The sequence below is a fragment of the Glandiceps talaboti genome, chromosome 6 (assembly GCF_964340395.1).
Source record: "Glandiceps talaboti chromosome 6, keGlaTala1.1, whole genome shotgun sequence".
NCBI lineage: Eukaryota > Metazoa > Hemichordata > Enteropneusta > Spengelidae > Glandiceps > Glandiceps talaboti.
This window is the reverse complement of record NC_135554.1, coordinates 5582543-5602432: the sequence shown is the minus strand read 5'-3', so window position 1 is coordinate 5602432 and position 19890 is coordinate 5582543. Positions and strand designations below refer to the sequence as shown.

General features: G+C 35.6%; 2 protein-coding genes and 1 long non-coding RNA gene across 3 annotated transcripts in view; all 3 read left to right on the top strand.

The window, feature by feature from the left end:
• The first annotated feature begins 1500 nt into the window (after positions 1-1500).
• The window catches only part of LOC144436417 (uncharacterized), a 30917-nt gene continuing 12527 nt past the window's right edge, over positions 1501-19890 (top strand). The window contains exons 1-2 of the long non-coding RNA XR_013480957.1: positions 1501-1521; positions 3030-3095. This is a non-coding gene — a long non-coding RNA (uncharacterized LOC144436417). The remainder of the gene's footprint in view (positions 1522-3029; positions 3096-19890) is intronic.
• LOC144436423 (E3 ubiquitin-protein ligase TRIM45-like) lies at positions 4355-6687 on the top strand. Its single transcript, XM_078125222.1, has one exon. It carries the CDS (start codon positions 4375-4377, stop codon positions 6685-6687), a length of 2313 nt encoding a protein of 770 aa, XP_077981348.1. The 5' UTR covers positions 4355-4374.
• On the top strand, positions 13456-17076 carry LOC144436422 (E3 ubiquitin-protein ligase TRIM45-like). Its single transcript, XM_078125221.1, has one exon. It carries the CDS (start codon positions 13456-13458, stop codon positions 15724-15726), a length of 2271 nt encoding a protein of 756 aa, XP_077981347.1. The 3' UTR covers positions 15727-17076.

The following is a 19890-nucleotide window of genomic DNA, read 5'->3' as shown; positions in this document are numbered from 1 at the left end:
CGTATGCACGTTGATAGCATTAATCAATACTAGATGAAGTTTTTGAAGTTTTTCAATTTATTTTTGTAAATCAGAATGACATGGTAATAAATGTTGATGAACTTTGTGAGAAGTATCAACAATTGGTATTCCCAAAGACGTATGGATCAATTAATAAAACTCGACTAAGAGAAGCAACAATAGCACTGATGAAGACTGGGGAAGAAAGTAACAAGAATCCACAACAAATATGTTGTGATGTTGCAGTTAGCTTTGCAGAAAGTGATCAGAAGTATGCCAAGCTATTCACTGCAATATTGAAACAATATTTACCCAAATTAGTCATAAACGATGTAGTTTCTTCGGATCACACTCAACTGAGTGTTTTGGAAATAGCTGGGAAAGTGGTTTGTTTGCTGTCTCCTCACTACATTGAATCTAGGAGCCAAATTGAAGAATTTCACATTGCGTTATTTCGCCATCGTAGTACGCAAAGTACTAGAGTGCTGTTTCCAATTCAGTTGTCATTGTTACCAAGGAAACCCATGTACTTTCATTTGATTCCGTATCAAGTGAATTGTACTAATCCTATGTGGAAGGAAGTTGTGGTGAAATCAGGAATCTCTGAAACTCTGGAAGAACTCAGGATGAAAGTTGGAAGATCTGTGATAGAGAGGGTGTCTAAGGAAGATTCCCTGGCTTTGTATAAAGCTGCAGAAGCGTTAGTGATTACCATGCAGAAAGAGAGGTGAGGTTCTGATAATGTAATGAATCACTGACAGTTTATTTGCACAAATAAATGTTATAGCCATAAGTGTTCGTCATGTGAGTGTGTGTGTGTGTGTGTGCGTGTGTGTGTATGTATGTGTGTATGAACATTTGTATGTGTGTATATGCATGTATGCATGCATGTATGTATGTATGTATGTATGTATGTACGTATGTATGTGTGTGTGTGTATTTGTGCGTGTTACGTGTGTATATGTTTGCTTGAAAAAACTTTTACTAGTGCAAAAGTTTTGAATATTTACTAGATGCACAATACACCATTTATCTGAAAGTAATAAGCATTTAGAAGTCATACATATTCAGTGTGCATCAAATAAATATTCATGTCTGCTAAGACCCATCATGCAATGGTGTATCACTGAAAGAACAGAGGAAGTGAATAATAGTTTCAATTTCAAATTGGTGTTTCTTGGCAATCGAATGAAATTTATGAGATGTGATATTATAAAACCACTCTCCTGTAGCCAAAGTTTATGAAAATACCTTTATTACCTGAAGTGGCATCCTCATTAAGCTATGGTTTGGTGGATGGTCCTCATATTGACATTATGGACACCAAAAAATTAAAATTCAAAATGATAAATTTCTAATTATTAGATAGTTAATGTTACATATGTATTATTTCACAGAGAGACGAAAACAGAAGGAAGTGGTGATGCTGGTGAAAGAAATGTTATTTTAAATAATATTATGGAAATAAAGAATTCTATTGACAAGTTACAAGGCAAAGAGGAAAGAGAAGAAACAGCACAAGTAAGTTTTACTGTTCATTAAAAATACACTCCACTAACAGAATGGTATTCAAACCCCATCTGTCTTGTCTTAGAATTAAACCAACTCATATATACCCAGGCAATTTAACAACCTTACGATAACATGCACATCAGTCATTTCTCCATTTATATGCCTCTTCTCATGTTAACAGTGCTCAGACTGAAGTTACAGCCAGGAGTTGATTGAAGATGTTTAACACTATATATCAACACACATACATTGTCAATATTTGTGGTCCATTAATTAGCCCTACCTGATAACAGGGCATAACTGCATGGGGTTGTTCCCTAGAACACTGATTATGTCATGGTTATGGTAATAATGTAAAACTTCAAATGTGAGTTTATGTGTGCGTGAGAGTGTTGGTAGTGTGGATGATTGACATCATACTTTAGGATGCAAGGAAACTGCTAGTAGTATTATGCTATCAACTGTTCTGACATTGCCAGAAGATGAAGACTTGTCTATTGACATAAGATTTATAAATGTTATCATAGTTTAGTCAAGGTTATGTAAAAGTAACAGATAAATTGTACTGCACCAAAATACTTGGGATAATTCCTAGCTTTAAACCGCTGAATTAAACCTGAAGACTCAGTTGGAAAGCTAGGATTTATCCAAGTATTTTTGGTGCAGTACAAAGTTTTAATTTATTTGTAACTGTTCACCTGCATAGACGAATCTTCATCATAATTTTTATATAAAAGTACTTTCAGACGTATCAGTAAAACGTTTGTACACTCAATAATGTACCACTTACAAAGCCTTGCACACTATACCAGGACATTATACCAGCACACTATACCAGCACACTATACCAGGACACTATATCAGGACACTATACCAGCACACTATACCAGGACACTATACCAGCACACTATACCAGGACACTATACCAGCACACTATACCAGGACACTATACCAGCACATTATACCAGGACATTAGTATTATTAAGTAATAACTACACGATATCACATGACAGACATGTAACATAGTATATAGTATTGTTACACGTAATGGACATGAAACTAAAATGAAAACTATGGTCTCTGTTGCCTGTATGGTCTTTTCTGACCAGTTTTCATCTTAGTTTCATCTCATAAAAGTGGTGAATATACATAAAAGAAAGTTTTCTGTTTCAGCGTAGAATATCATAGATAATTGTTATAGAACTTTACTGAAATATAGAAGAATTTTTTTCATAGAACCCCATCACCACCTGATTACATCCTACCCATGACCACTCCCCCCCCCCCAATATTAGCCAATGTTATCTGATTAAAAATAACTGGTATTGGTTTTTTGATATTGATGAGTTCTATAATATTTTAAATTGAGAAAGTGAGTAGTAGAATATACTTTAATTATGATCTTTATCAGGCTCACTGTCACACACTAAATCTTCACACTTTCAAAAACTGCCATAGTTGAAATGTTTTGAGAAATCTTTAATTAGTAATTATAACTGTTTTATCTTTGTTTATAGTATTTATATGATCTGCATCTAACTGATGGACTGGACAAAGTGGCACCAGTCCAGCCATCAGGTAAGGTATGTGAAAGTTTACATTGACGTAATGTGGAAATACTGGTGACATCATCAATGACATAAAACTCTACACTCAAGGGATGATGTAAACACAGTCTTTTGTGTATGAATTAGTTATAAGATCATGTTACAAAACAAAGAAATGTAAAATGTATATCACATTTTACATTTCCTTGTTTTGTGACTTAGATATGTGTGTAGTGACATTACTTGGTCAAATCTAGTTTACTGGGAGTCATGATAGCCAAATGGTTGGCGTTGAAATCTGCAAGTGGTTGGTTTGAGCCTCACCACTGCCATTTGTTAATATCTGAATGGTTAAAAGGTCCTAGGAGTAAACTTTGAACCACTATTTATGCCCCAATCAACCCAGGTTGTATGGATCTGGATCTGGAGGTAATTGGCACCGCTTCCTTAGGAGTATCACGCCAATAGGGGTCAAGGGTTAAGTTAGCAATAATACTCGTTTAAGTGATCTCTAAGTCATAACAATGCAGTTACTATACATGTACACTCAGTGATCAGTTCAAACATAAAAAAAAATATTTTTTTTTTATTCTCAAAATACTACTCTTCCTGAAATGTTTTATTCTGAGTATAATTTTCTCTGACGCCATAATATTATCAATTTATCTATCTAGACTAAATGTAAAATCAACACAAATCTACATAAAAATATCAACAGTTTACGGCAAAGTATTGCATCAGTGTAATAGTCTTGTTTCAAAGATTTTAGTTATTTTATAGGAATTGGAAGCATTCAGTTTACATCTGGTATAATTTGTTGCAGCCCAGATATTTAGACCACTTGTAAAATAAAATCATTGTACATGTGCTATAAAAATATCAACATTTTACAGTGAAGTCTTGTATCAGTGTAATTAGTCTCGTTTCAAAGTTATTTTGTAGGAACAGTGATACATGTATGTATATGAAACACGTACTTCACTGTTTGAATAGCACTGACATGGATTTATTGGTCAACTACTCATACCATTGGATTGAGTCCAATATTGATTATTTTAAGTTACAGTAACAGAACAAAGGGAAAGAATTTATACGACGAGAGACCTTATGAACTTTGAATATTGATTTAGGAGACATTTGTTTTGGGGTTCCCTATCTCAATTATAAATATTTACATTTCCATAGTAATGTCCCAGTCTTGTCTTGCATAAAGTATACACTAGTTATTCATCTTTCATAACTTAGGGAGTCCTATGTCACATTATATATATGTACCAGTCCTGTACAGGTACTCGGACTCTAATAGGGTGCCGTCATGGCGGCTGCCTCTGGAGGTACACCAGAAGAAATTCTGGATAAAATTGGAGAACACTGTCTGTCTTGTTCAATTTGTTTGGAGCAATACAAGTTACCTAAACTTCTACCATGTCATCATACATTCTGTCTACACTGTTTGGAGACACTTGTAAAGAAAAAAGGAATCTTAAACTGTCCTACATGTCAGCAGGAAGTGGATATACCCTCTGGTGGAGTTGCTGCATTGAAGAACAACTTTTTCATGAACACACTACTGGAGGTGGTTGAGAAAAGAACAGAAGAGGCAAAGAAAACACAACGCAAATGTGAGTTTTGTGAAGAAATTGATGCTACATATTTTTGTAGAGATTGTGAGCAGTATTTCTGTGATGGTTGTCTCAATTTATTTCACAAGAAAATGAAACGTGCTAGCTCACATACAGTACTGTCTGTGGAAGAACATGAGAAGACAAAGTATGATATGCAGTCCACCATTTTATCTGTTGAACGTTGCAAAGTTCATCCTCATAATGAGGCCAGATTTTATTGTGATACCTGTCAAGTACCAATCTGTTCTGACTGTACTATAGTAGATCACCGTATTCCAGACCACAGCCATAGATATCTACAAACCGTGGCTGATGAGTGTTCCAAAGAATTGTCAAAAATGGTTGACCATTTGAAAGCGAAAGCTAAGGACGTAGATGAAAGTAAAACAATAGTTGTAGAATTATGCAAGAAAGTGAAAGATCAGTTTGAAGTGGAGGAAGGTAAAGTGACCCAACAAAAGATGATACATACCAAGGTTATTGAGACAGGTATAAAAGAACTGGCTATTTGTACCAAAGAACTGGAGTCACACATTGGAAGAATTGAAGAAGAGCAGAGTACATTGATAGAGGGGTTGAAGACAGACTGCCATCTACAAATCAAACAATTAGAAACTCAGATTGCTGATTTAGAATTCAAATATGAAAACATTATCAGTACATCTGGATATGTAGAGGCATTAGTCAACTATGGCAGTGCAGCGCAACTTGTGTCCAGTAAAGCTACAATTGTACAACGAATTGAAGAGTTAGTTGCCATGGAAACCAAGCTTGGAATTAAACAGGAAGTGGTCACATTCAAATCTTTTAGTGATGTCACTACTGATGGAACTATGGGAGTTCTGAGATATGATGTCTGCCCACATCTGTGTACAGTTGAAAACATTCCAAAGAGACTAGTGAAAGGTGAATCTGTCAAGTTACTGATAACAACTAAAGACAGTAGAGGTAAGACAGTTATACCGAACCAAGAAGTGAAAGTGAAAGTAAGAAAACCTGATGGGTCACAAGAAGACATCCCAGTAACTGACAACAAAGATGGTACACACACTGTGATGATACATGGTGAAATAGATGGTGAATATCAAGTTACCATGGTGATAGCAGATCACCCAATACCAGGATCACCATTAGTGATACATGTCATCAAAGGATTGGTGAAAACTATCGGCAAAGAAGGAAGTAATGCTGGAGATTTCAATAATCCTTATGGTGTCACTTTGAACAGACACAGTGACATGGTGGTAGCTGATACATTGAATTGCAGAATTCAAATTATTGACATTCATGGGAAATGTAAGAAAGTGTTGACATTTACACAGTTTAAGAATAACTTCCTCCCCATTGATGTAGCAATATCAGCTGATGATGAATACTTCATGGCAGATTATGGTAACAATCAAATAGTGGTAAGTGACGAAGATGGTAATGTGGTCAGATGCTTTGGACAAAATGAACTGAAGTATCCCAGAGGTATCTATATGAGTCCTCTAGATGGTACTGTCTATGTCACTGACTGGGATGGAGAGTTAGAGGATGACAGTGTCAAGGAAGGTAGTCACTGTATTAGAAAATACAGACAGAATGGAGATTACATCAACTCCTTTGGCAAGTATGGTGATAAGAATGGTGAATTCAAAGGACCCTACTTCATGTACATTGACAGTCAAGGAATCTTGTATGTAACTGACTGTGAGAATTGCCGTGTCCAGGTCTTCAGGGCTGATGAGCACTTCCTGTACAAGTTTGGCATTCCAGGTGAAAGTGATGGTCAGCTGTATGGTCCATGTGGAATAGTGATGGACAAGGACAGATATCTGTATATCAGTGATTACAAACACCGTGTACAGAAATTTGACATGAGTGGAAGGCTCATCTGTCGTATTGATAGAGATGAAGATAGACTGAATAACCCACAAGGTTTAGTATTGACTAATGATGTACCAGCCAAACTAGTTGTAGTTGACAGAGACAACCACTATCTGAAAGTATTTGTACTGTAAGCCCTGGCATAATTCAGTGTTTACCTAAGGTTTGGGAACCATCTTGTGACATGTAGTTGTACAGATTCCTATACCTTGTAACATATAAGCGTTGATGAGAACTCTGATAAATACTTTGGAACTCATGTAGATTTATCTCCTTCCCTAAGCAAAGTGGTAGATAATATTTGCATGTCTACAAGAGATTTATTTTCACTGAGCCTTCCAGCAAATGTACTGTTATGTGCATGTTACTAAGGAAGCCATCATTATTTACGACCGAGGGGGGGAGGGGGTGGGTGGGTCGGAGGAATTGCTTCGAAAATCCACAAAATTTGCGTGACCCCCCTACCTGGCTTGAAATTCTTTCGTAACCCCTTCCTTGACACAATTTTTTTTTCATAACCCCCCCCCCACCATTTTACTGTCATCATAACTCATTATTAAACTGTTAATTGTGCTACAAACATTATACAAATTAAGGTTGAGTGATCCATTGAAACACCACATGCACACACATTCACACACATGTATACAAATGCATACATACGTACATACGTACATCCCAGAGATTTTTGAACTTCAAGGACTAAAAGAATTAATATGCTTTTCTGGTGCTATTTTGACATGTAAAATTTTGAGTAGCCCCCACCCCCCCACCCCCCCCTTAACTCCCCAGTCTTTGAGTGACCCCTCCCCCTAAATCCCCCCCCCCCATCGTAATTAATGACAGCTCCCTAACATACACCTATACAATCTAGCCTTATTCCTACACCATATTTTAATCAGATTGAGAATATACCACAGTTTTGGTGGGGATTAAAAATGAAATACATGGGGAAGTCATGATAGTTTTTACCTACTTCCTAACCTTAACAAAAAACAGTGGCAGTATTGTAACTACATAGGAGTTATCAACATATGCATAATACATGTACAATGTGTATTGTATAAGTCTACATACAGAATGTACATGTACAAAAAAAAATCAATAGACAGTTTGATGTGATGTGATGTGATGTGATGTGATGTGATGTGATGGTTCCTATTAACATATACATGTAGGAGATAACCATGAAGGAAAGCCACCTAAAAACCATGATATTAGAATGATGAAGACTTACATTTTATCAAAAGTATGAAAAGAAATTTATTGTTACTCAAGACTTTGGCACAGTTCCTTCATATATCCTAAGTGATATTTTTGCACTTTGACAAAAGTACAAAGAACAACTTTTTCATGTCAAAGTTCTTCTGTAATAAATTCCTTCAAGTAAAAGCATAATAAAAAATTGTTTGGTTCTGGTTACAGTACCCCACCTAGTTTTTGATGCCGACCCTCAACTTTTTTTACGTATTCCAGAAAAATAATAAAATAGTGAAAATTGTGAAGTCTCGCAAGAAATAGTGGATGCAGAAGTTGTGAAAATTGTGAAGTCTCGCAAGAAATAGTGCATGGATGTAGAAGTTGACATCAACTGATAAAGACAACATAAAACTGATCTTCCAATCTGTAATGGTTGTACATCTGATGGGAAGAAACCATCAGAGATAATTTGGAAAAAAAATAACTACCTGAACTAGACACTGGATAAAAAATATATAATTATATATATATTAAAGAAAAGAAAAGAAAAAAATCTACCTAACCCCCCCCCCTCTAAAATTGCACTTTATTGGAACCACACAATTTTTCTTTTTGTTACACCTAAGTAGAAATTTTAATACAATTAATAATTGAAAGTTTGATATGTTTTCTTGAGCACTCAAAATTTGTGCCAACAATTAATCAAGTACATAATACAAATATTTTACTACCAAACCAGAGTGACTATAGAGTTTCAATTAGACAACACAATGTTTTTAAGTCTCGCCTAACATGTTTTGTTACAAACAAAATACAGACACTGATAGCATGCAAAGATATAAAATGATACATTTAATCTCACTATGAACACAAATCAACATCAATGTCAGATGAAAGAAGACAGATTAAAAAATTCTAGAATTCAAATTATCTCTGATGGTTTCTTCCCATCAGATGTACAACCATTACAGATTGGAAGATCAGTTTTATGTTGTCTTTATCAGTTGATGTCAACTTCTAGTCTAATTAGAAAGTAGTCTTGAGAATAGCACAGATTCCAGGCTAGTCAGTACTGTAGTAGTCTGGAGAATAGTAGAGATTCCAGGCTAGTCAGTACTGTAGTAGTCTGGAGAATAGAAGAGATTCCAGGCTAGTCAGTACTGTACATGTAGTAGTCTTGAGAATAGAAGAGATTCCAGGCTAGTCAGTACTGTAGTAGTCATGAGAATAGTAGAGATTCCAGGCTAGTCAGTACTGTAGTAGCTAGTCTTGAGAATAGCAGAGATTCCAGGCTAGTCAGTACTGTAGTAGTCTTGAGAATAGCAGAGATTCCAGGCTAGTCAGTACTGTAGTAGTCTGGAAAATAGAAGAGATTTAAGTGATCTCTAAATCTTCTCTTGAATGATGTCGAAGGTGATTCAATGACACAAGGGGGGAGGGTGGCAGTGTATGACAGAAGGAGCAGTGTATGACAGAAGGGGGCAGTGTGTTCCAGTCCACAGTTACTTGGTGAAAAATGAGTTGTAGAAAATTTCAGTTTTTGAATCAAGGTGGTTATATCTGGCTGCATGGAGTCATGTACTCTTAGTTGGTGAAAGACGTTTATTAGCTGCAGTGACACATAGTTCACCTTTTCTGTATAAGTCTGTAAGTCTAGCAGCTTTTTTACCCATCTGTGATGTAGGCCACTCAAGATTTTCAAGCATATAGTTGTCACATTGCTATGCCAATTAAAGTCACCGCAAACTAATCTAGCTGCGGACCGTTGCACTCTGTTATCTTCTTTTGTGTGTGTGTGTGTGTGTGTGTGTTTGTGCTGGTGGTGGGGGGGGGGGGGGTCTCATCATGATGATTGATGCAGTATATTCAAGTTTGTTTGTTTGTTTGACTTTATTTAAACTCTATAAATTGTTGAGCCAAAGGCTCTTCTAACACAATATCGAGTAGAAAGTTCGAGTCAAACAGGCAAACGCTGCATCTGAAATGGTCTGCTACAAGGAAGTTGAGGAAGTATAATGGGCCATTGTGTCATTATAGGTCCATGCCAGGATCATTAATGACTAAAATGCACATTAGTTAAGTGAAAAATGAATTCTTGGAAATTTCAGTTTTTGAGCCCAGGTCTTTACATCTGGCAGGATGAAGTCGTGTACTCTTATGTTGAAAGCCGTTTGTTAGCTGCCGTGACACACAGTTCACCTTTTCTGATTTTGTATAGGTTCATAAAGCAGCTTTGTAATGTAGACCACTCAAGATTTTCAAGCATAGTTGTCACACTGCTATGATGGTTACCGGTTATAGTCACTGCAAACAAATCTAGCTGCAGACCGTTGTACTGTGTTATCTTCTTGTGTGTGTGTGTGTGTGTGTGTGTGTGTGTGTGTGGTGGGGGGGGGGTCCATTATGATTGAAGCAGCATATTCAAGTTTCAGTCAAATACACAAAGGCTGCAAGGGAGTTGAGGAAGTATACTATGATGGGACATTGTGTCATAATAGGTTGTACCAAGATTATTAAGGAAAAAATGCACTTTGAGTACAGCGTGGTGAAATACTTCTAATATAACAACTGACATTATTATGTACATTTTGCATGGATGATTAGTAGGGAATTGGTTTGTGTGATAAACAGCCAAGAAAAAGTGCTAAATGCTACACTTCTAGTTTATGTCTGAGTTTGAAATGAACACTAGTCGTTATCAGTTAAAATTAGCCATCACAAAAATGTGATTGATATGTCAAAAAAACTTAGCCATGCAAAATATTGTTATAATATGTAAAATGACTTCTTTCCTTTTGCTAGAAATTTTAGAATGAAAAAATTCCCTACCTTAATTTGATTGCTCTTGGCAGAATCCTGGGTCTAATGTTTACAATTTCTCTTCATGTCTGTAGCTGAACTTTATGATTTCTCTTCATGTTTAGACAACAACAGAGGCTGACAAGACCAAGGATAAACAAACACAGGACACAGTTGGAACAAATTCATCGATGAAAAATGGAAGTAACACTTGTAATATGATATAGTACCAACAGAAATAACAGTTTATCACAGATCTAAGAAAGATGTGATTAAATGTTATATTATCTACATGTACTTGTAGGTACATGTGGTTGTATCTAGCCTAATATGTATAATTATATACTGGTCTAAAACATTCCAATACATTTCAGGGCTATAAAACCACAGACTTATCTGTGGTAAAACATGACAGAACAGATTCCAGGGTACTGAGTAGATAGGATCAAATCCCAAAATAAAGTGCCAAATTTTAAATGTCTGAAATTAGAATGTTTTCCTAATTTAAAGTCAGATCTTTGATCTCATAAAAATTCTTATTTATATTTAGATCTAGTTTTATCACAGCTACTGTGAAGTGAACTACAATGTCAAATTTTGTGATCTAACTTCAAAAATACATGCAACTAATAGTAAATCTCAGGAAAACAAACATTGAATGACTAAAAGTACAAATAAGACAGTCTTCATCAGTACTACCGGTAGTAAGGCCAAAAATGTCTGTGTGGGATGTTTTCAAAAACACTGTGCTGTCTAATTAAAACTCTATAGTCACTCTGGTTTAATAGTAAATGACACTGAACTAACAATATTTTAATACTAGCTAAATGAAGTAAAAAACTATAATCTCAAAATATAGCTATACATCTCAAATTATGAATTCTATCTATAAAGTCTAATTCAATTTTTCTGAAATAACAATAATAATATACAAGTTTACTTAATATTTGTATGTATAAGACTCTATGATATCATAATTGAGACTCTGTGACATCATAATAGAGACTCTATGACATCATAATTGAGACTCTATGACATCATAATTGAGACTCTATGACATCATAATAGAGACTCTATGACATAATAGAGACTCTATGACATAATAGATGCTATGACATCATAATAGATGCTATGACATCATAATTTAGACTCTATGACATCATAATTGAGACGCTATAAATGACATCATACTATGACATCATAATAGATGCTATGACATCATAATAGAGACTCTATGACATCATAATAGAGACTCTATGACATCATAATTGAGACTATGATGTTAACAGTAAGAACAATAGGCATATTGCTGTATATTCAGGTCTGCTCAGGCAGCGTTTTACAGACAGTTTTTAATTCTGTTTTTCTCACCATACATTTTAATAGCTTTGCATATTCCGTTTTCATATTTGTGGCATGGAACATTTTGAATCACCTTTAAAGTTATAAAAAAGAAAACAAGTTTTGTACAAAAAGTTATATCCCCTGTGTGACATCTGATATATATGAAATTGTGATTTGTAGTTTACCTCATCTATTTTATTAAATCAGGACATTTTTAAAACAATTATGTGATGTTTATATTTGTTTGTTTTTATATAAATTATGAATATCAACATATGTAAATATTGTTTTATTACAACTATTACTTTTTAGATTTTTTTTTACCATGATTCCCTTAGGAATGGGAATATATTCATAGAATGTTATTTAAACACATTCAACTCCATGTTTTGACAGATTTATATCTTTGCAACCTTACAGAAGGTGAATATATATAACCATGCACTTAGTACTCTCTTTGTATGACCTTGATTTCAAATACAGAATATGTAAATTATACGCTGTGTGTGACTTTGTCATTGGTCAAACAACAATTGTCATTTTGTAAGAAATATATTTAATTTGAACACTGAATGGCATAAAACAATTTCAGAAAACCAGAATACAAGTACGTCACTAATTCAATTTTACCAATTATGTACCAACACAGATAGTAGTTTTTGAGTGCTTAGTAATATATGTTAACTTGAAGTGAAAAATTGTTAACTACAGTTCAATAATAAAATCATCTCCAGAATCTAGCCTCTTAGTAACCAAACTCTTAAACTAATGATCTTTCCATCAGCCTATACCCCCCCCCCCCCCCACCACTTATAACTTAGAACTAATGATCTCTCTACATGTAGTCTTGGTTTGACCTGGTATGTATACAATAAGAGGTCAAATCGGGGTCACAGCTATTCAACTGTAACGTCACATGATGTCTGGTACTAAGACTTTATGATTGTGTACATAACAATGCAGTTACTATACATGTACACTCAGTGATCAGTTGAAAAAATAAAATAAATATTTATTATACTTAAAATACTACTCTTCCTGAAATATTTTATTCTGAGTGTAATGTTCTCTGACGTCATAATATTAATATCAATTTATCTATATAGACTAACTGTAAAATAAATGCAAATCTACATCTTGTATAAAAATATCAACATTTTACAGTGAAGACTTGTATCAGTGTAATTAGTCTTGTTTCAAAGTTATTTTGTAGGAACAGTGGTACATGTATGTATATGAAACATGTACTTCACTGTTTGAATAGCACTGACATGGATTTATTGGTCAACTACTCATACCATTCGATTGAGTCCAATATTGATTAAGTTAAAAATAACACAACAAAGTGAAACAATTTACACTTCTAGATCTTATCATGAACTTTGAATCTTAATTTGCAAGATAGTTTTTGGGTTCCCTAGTTCAGTGTAGTTTCCATAGTAGTTTCCATAGTAATGATCCCAGTATTGCCTTGCATAAAGTATAACTTAGGGAGTCTTATATCACATGATATATGTACCAGTCCTGTACGCATACTCAGACTCTCGTAGGCTGCCATCATGGCGGCTGCCTCTGGAGGTACACCAGAAGAAATTCTGGATCAAATTGGAGAACACTGTCTGTCTTGTTCAATTTGTTTGGAGCAATACAAGTTACCTAAACTTCTACCATGTCATCATACATTCTGTCTACACTGTTTGGAGACACTTGTCAAGAAAAAAGGAGCCTTAAACTGTCCAACATGTCAGCAGGAAGTGGATCTACCCTCTGGTGGAGTTGCTGCATTGAAGAACAACTTTTTCATGAACACATTACTGGAGGTGGTTGAGAAGAGAACAGAAGAGGCAAAGAAAACACAACATAAATGTGAGTGGTGTGAAGAAAATGATGCTACACATTTTTGCAGAGATTGTGAGCAGTACTTCTGTGGTGAGTGTTTCACTACATTTCACAAGAAAATGAAACGTGCTAGCTCACATACAGTGCTGTCAGTAGAAGAACATGAGAAGACAAAGTTTGCTATGCAGTCAGCCATTTTATCTGTTGAACGTTGCAAAGTTCATCCTCACAATGAGGTCAGATTTTATTGTGATACCTGTCAAGTACCAATCTGTTCTGACTGTACTATAGTAGATCACCGTATTCCAGACCACAGCCATAGATATCTACAAACAGTGGCTGATGAGTGTTCCAAAGAATTGTCAAAAATGGTGGAGAAATTGAAAGTGAAAGCAAAGGAGGCAGATGAAAGTAAAACTGAAGTGGTAGATGTATGTAAGAAAGTGAAAGATCAGTTTGAAGTGGAGGAAAGTAAAGTAACCCAACAAACAGTCATCCGTACTAAAGAACTGGAGTCACACATTGGAAGAATTGAAGAAGAGCAGCATACATTGATAGAGGGGTTGAAGACAGACTGCCATCTACAAGTCAAACAATTAGAAACTCAGATTGCTGATTTAGAATTCAAATATGAAAACATTATCAGTACATCTGGATATGTAGAGGCATTAGTCAACCATGGCAGTGCAGCTCAACTTGTGTCCAACAAAGCTACAATTGTACAACGTATTGAAGAGTTGGTTGCCATGGAAACCAAACCTGGAATTAAACAGGAAGTGGTCACATTCAAACCTTCTAGTGATGTCACTAGAGATGGAATTCTGGGAGTTCTGAGATATGATGTATGTCCATCTCTGTGTACAGTTGAAAACATTCCAAAGAGACTAGTGAAAGGTGAATCTGTCAAGTTACTGATCACAACTAAAGACAGCAGAGGTAAGACAGTTATACCAAACCAAGAAGTGAAAGTGAAAGTAAGAAAACCAGATGGATCACAAGAAGACATCCCAGTAACTGACAACAAAGATGGTACACACACTGTAATGATACATGGTGAAATGGATGGTAAATATCAAGTTACCATAGTGATAGAAGACCAACCAATACCATTATCACCATTACGGATAACTGTCATCAAAGGATTGGTGAAAACTATCGGTAAAGAAGGCAGTAACTCAGGAGATTTCAACAACCCTTACAGTATCACTTTGAACAGACACGGTGACATGGTGGTAGCTGATGCAGGGAATTTCAGAATTCAATTTATTGATATTCATGGGAAATGTAAGAAAGTGTTTAAATTTACACAGTTTAAGAAGCAGTTCAAACCATTTGATGTAGCAATATCAGCTGATGATGAATACTTCATGACAGATCTGAGTAACACACAAATAGTGGTTAGTGACGAAGATGGAAATGTTGTCAGATGCTTTGGACAAAATGAAGTGAAGCATACCAGATGTGTCTGTATTAGTCCTCTAGATTGTACTGTCTATGTCACTGACTGGGATGGACAGTTTGGGGATAAAACAGACAAGGAAGGTAGTCACTGTATTAGAAAATACAGACAGAATGGAGACTACATCAACTCCTTTGGCAAGTATGGTGATGAGAATGGTGAATTTAAAGGACCCTACTACATGTACATTGACAGTCAAGGAATCTTGTATGTAACTGACTTTGACAATCACCGTGTCCAGGTCTTCAATACTGATGATGAGTTCCTATACAAGTTTGGCATCAAAGGTCAAAGTGAAGGTCAGCTGTATTATCTACGTGGAATAGTGATGGACAAGGACAGATATCTGTATATCAGTGATAGCAAACACCGTGTACAGAAATTTGACATGAGTGGAAGATTCATCTGTCGGATTGATAGAAATGAAGATGGACTGAATTACCCTGAAGGACTAGTATTGACTAATGATGTACCAGTCAAACTAGTTGTAGCTGATGAAGGCAATCATTGTGTGAAAGTATTTGTACTATAAGACCTGGCATATATAATTCAGTGTTTCACCTAAGGTTTGGGAACCATGCATGGTAACAGAGGAGCAAAATCTTGTAAAGCTTTGCATAGATTTCTATACCTTGTACCATAAATTTGGATAAGAACTCCAATAAATACTTTGGAACTCATGTAGATTTACATTCTTCCCTAAGCAAAGTGGTAGATAATATTTGCATGTCTATAAGAGATTTATATTCACTAAGCCTCAGCAAAAAAAAAACACTTATGTACAGGTTACTAACACACATATTAGATTTTAATCAGATTGAGAATGTACCACAGTTTTGGTGGGGAATAAAAATGAAATACTTGGGGAACTCATGGTAGATTTTATCTACTTCCTAACCTTAACAAAAACAGTGGTAGTATTGTAACTAACATAGGAGTTATCAACATATGCATGTACAATGTGTATTGTATAAGTCTACACACAGAATGTATATGTACAAAAAAACATCACTAGATAGTGTAATGTGATGTGATGTGATGTGATGTGATTTGATGTGATGTTTCCTATTATCATATACATATAGGAGATAACCATGAAGGAAAGCCACCTACAAACCATGATATTAGAATGATGAAGACTGACATTTTATCAAAAGTATGAAAAGACATTTATTGTAACTCAAGACTTTGGCACAGTTCCTTCATATATCCCAAGTGACATTTTTGCACTTTGACAAAAGTACAAAGAACAACTTTTTCATGTCAAAGTTCTTCTGTAATAAATTCCTTCAAGTAAAGCATAATAAAAAATTGTTTGGTTCTGGTTACAGTACCCCACCTAGTTTTTGATGCCGACTCTCAACTTTTTTTACGTATTCAAGAAAAATAATAAAATAGTGCAAATTGTGAAGTCTCGCAAGAAATAGTGGATGCAGAAGTTGACATCAACTTAAAAAGACAACATAAAACTGATCTTCCAATCTGTAATGGCTGTACATCTGATGGGAAGAAACCAATAACACAGAGACATTTTGGAAAAAAAAGTAACTACCTGAACTAGACACTGGATAAAAAATATATAATTATATATATAAGAAAAGAAAAGAAAAAATCTACCTACCCCCCCCCCCCCCTCTAAAATTGCACTTTATTGGAACCACACAATTTTTTTTTTGTTACACCTAAGTAGAAATTTTAATACAATTAATAATTGAAAGTTTGATATGTTTTCTTGAGCACTCAAAATTTGTGCCAACAATTAATCAAGTACATAATACAAATATTTTACTACCAAACCAGAGTGACTATAGAGTTTCAATTAGACAACACAATGTTTTAAGTCTCACCCTACATTTTTTTTACAAAATACAGACACTGATAGCATGCAAAGATATAAAATGATACATTTAATCTCACTATGAACACAAATCAACATCACTGTCAGATGAAACAAGAAAGATTCAAACACAAAACCTTTTATTTGTGTTAGGTTAGATAAAATGTAAAATTTCATGTGTGTGTGTGTGTGTGTGCTTTTGCTATCAGTGTCTGCATTTAAATTTGTAACAGAAAACATAGTGTATGAGATGTAAAAAACACTGTTTGCCTTAATTGAAACTCTATAGATACTCTAATTTGGTAGTAGGTGTAATGGAAAAGACTATACATCAAGTTATTTTGGAATGTTGACTGACATTACAATATTTTCATATGTTATTTCATTGCACTCAAAAAGACTTGTAACAACATAAAATTTAACCTTTCAACGTCAGAAAATTAGTTTACAGTTGAGAGTTAATAATTTCCTTCTTAGATTTATTTTCGCTGATTGGAGAAAAAACACATAGAAAACGTCAGTAAAATACATTTTTACTGGGGTAACATTATAGTTGAAAGAGAAACTAATGAAAGTAGTCCATATCTAATGTTACTTGAATATTCCACTGTATACAGAATTAAGTATAGTAAGAACTGTCAAGCTATATTATATCTATAGCAATAGTTATTGTTATTATATATTTTATCAGTGACACAGACTTATCAATGTCAACGTGGTATAACATAGACTGTATATGACCTTGTAAAGTGATGCGTATTAGATGAAACATTATCAGAAGAATCCTCTGTACATATAATCCATAAAATAATGAATTATACAGATTATCCAATATCTTTTGATGAAGACAAATTTAATAAAAGAGATTCTGTTTAATTTTGATGTCATTAAGTAGTCTGGAGAATAGCAGAGATTCCGGGCTAGTCAGTACTTTAGTAGTCTGGAGAATAGCAGAGATTCCAGGCTAGTCAATACTGTAGTAGTCTGGAGAATAGCAGAGATTCCAGGCTAGTCAATACTGTAGCAGTCTTGAGAATAGTAGAGATTCCAGGCTAGTCAGTACTGTAGTAGTCTGGAGAATAGCAGAGATTCCAGGCTAGTCAGTACTGTAGTAGTCTTGAGAATAGCAGAGATTCCAAGCTAGTCTGTACTGTAGTAGTCTGGAGAATAGTAGAGATTCCAGGCTAGTCAGTACTGTAGTAGTCTTGAGAATAGCAGAGATTCCAGGCTAGTCAGTACTGTAGTAGTCTGAAGAATAGCAGAGATTCCAGGCTAGTCAGTACTGTAGTAGTCTGGAGAATAGTAGAGATTCCAGGCTAGTCAGTACTGTAGTAGTCTTGTGAATAGCAGAGATTCCAAGCTAGTCTGTACTGTAGTAGTCTGGAGAATAGTAGAGATTCCAGGCTAGTCAGTACTGTAGTAGTCTTGAGAATAGCAGAGATTCCAGGCTAGTCAGTACTGTAGTAGTCTTGAGAATAGCAGAGATTCCAGGCTAGTCAGTACTGTAGTAGTCTGGAGAATAGCAGAGATTCCAGGCTAGTCAGTACTGTAGTAGTCTGGAGAATAGCAGAGATTCCAGGCTAGTCAGTACTGTAGTAGTCTGAAGAATAGCAGAGATTCCAGGCTAGTCAGTACTGTAGTAGTCTTGAGAATAGCACAAATTCCAGACTAGTCAGTACTGTAGTAGTCTTGAGAATAGCAGAGATTCCAGGCTAGTCAGTACTTAAATAGTCTTGAGAATAGCAGAGATTCCAGGCTAGTCAGTACTGTAGTAGTCTTGAGAATAGCAGAGATTCCAGGCTAGTCAGTACTGTAGTAGTCTGGAGAATAACAGAGATTCCAGGCTAGTCAGTACTGTAGTAGTCTTGAGAATAGCAGAGATTCCAGGCTATAGTACTGTAGTAGTCTTGAGAATAGCAGAGATTCCAGGCTAGTCAGTACTTTAGTAGTCTTGAGAATAGCAGAGATTCCAGGCTAGTCAGTACTGTAGTAGTCTGGGGAATAGAAGAGATTTATGTGATCTCTAAGTCTTCTCTTGAATGATATTGAAGGTGATTCAATGACAGAAGGGGGGGGGGCAGTGTATGACAGAAGGGGCAGTGTATGACAAAAAGGGGCAGTGTATGACAGAAGGGGCAGTATGTCCCAGTCCACAGTTGCTTGGTGAAAAATGAGTTCTAGGAAATTTCAGTTTTTGAATCAAGGTGGTTATATCTGGCTGGATGGAGTCATGTACTCTTAGTTGGTGAAAGACGTCTGTTAGCTGCAGTGACACACAGTTCACCTTTTCTGTATTTAAAGTCTGTAAGTCTAGCAGCTTTTCTACCCATCTGTAATGTAGGCCACTCAAGATTTTCAAGCATATAGTTGTCACATTGCTATGTCGATTAAAGTCACCGCAAACGAATCTAGCTGCAGACCGTTGCACTCTGTTATCTTCTTGTAATAATAATCTTTATTTATACTGGATAGTTCTTTAAGCATATAAACACTTGTCTCCCAAGAAGTCCAGTGAGGGCCATCCCTCATGGGTTCAGTGTTAATGCAGGAGTAAACCGGAGTACCCGGGGAAAACCTGCGTTGTTCGGTAGAGTCAAACTGAACGACACTCTTCTTACTTACAGCGTGGTAAATTTAATCGAACCCTGAATGGCAGTGGTAAGAGGCAAGTGGTTTAACCACTCGGCCACCGACAACCCCTTGTGTGTGTGTGTGGGGGGGGGGGGGGGTCTCATCATGATGATTGAAGCAGTATATTCAAGTTTGTTTGTTTGTTTGACTTTATTTAAACTCAATAAATTGTTGAGCCAAACCCTCTTCTAACACACAATATCGAGTAGAAAGTTTCAGTCAAACAGG

Coding starts and splice junctions, on each gene's coding strand:
- LOC144436423 (XM_078125222.1), top strand. CDS start 4,375: ATGGCGGCTGCCTCTGGAGGTACACCAGAAGAAATTCTGGATAAAATT.
- LOC144436422 (XM_078125221.1), top strand. CDS start 13,456: ATGGCGGCTGCCTCTGGAGGTACACCAGAAGAAATTCTGGATCAAATT.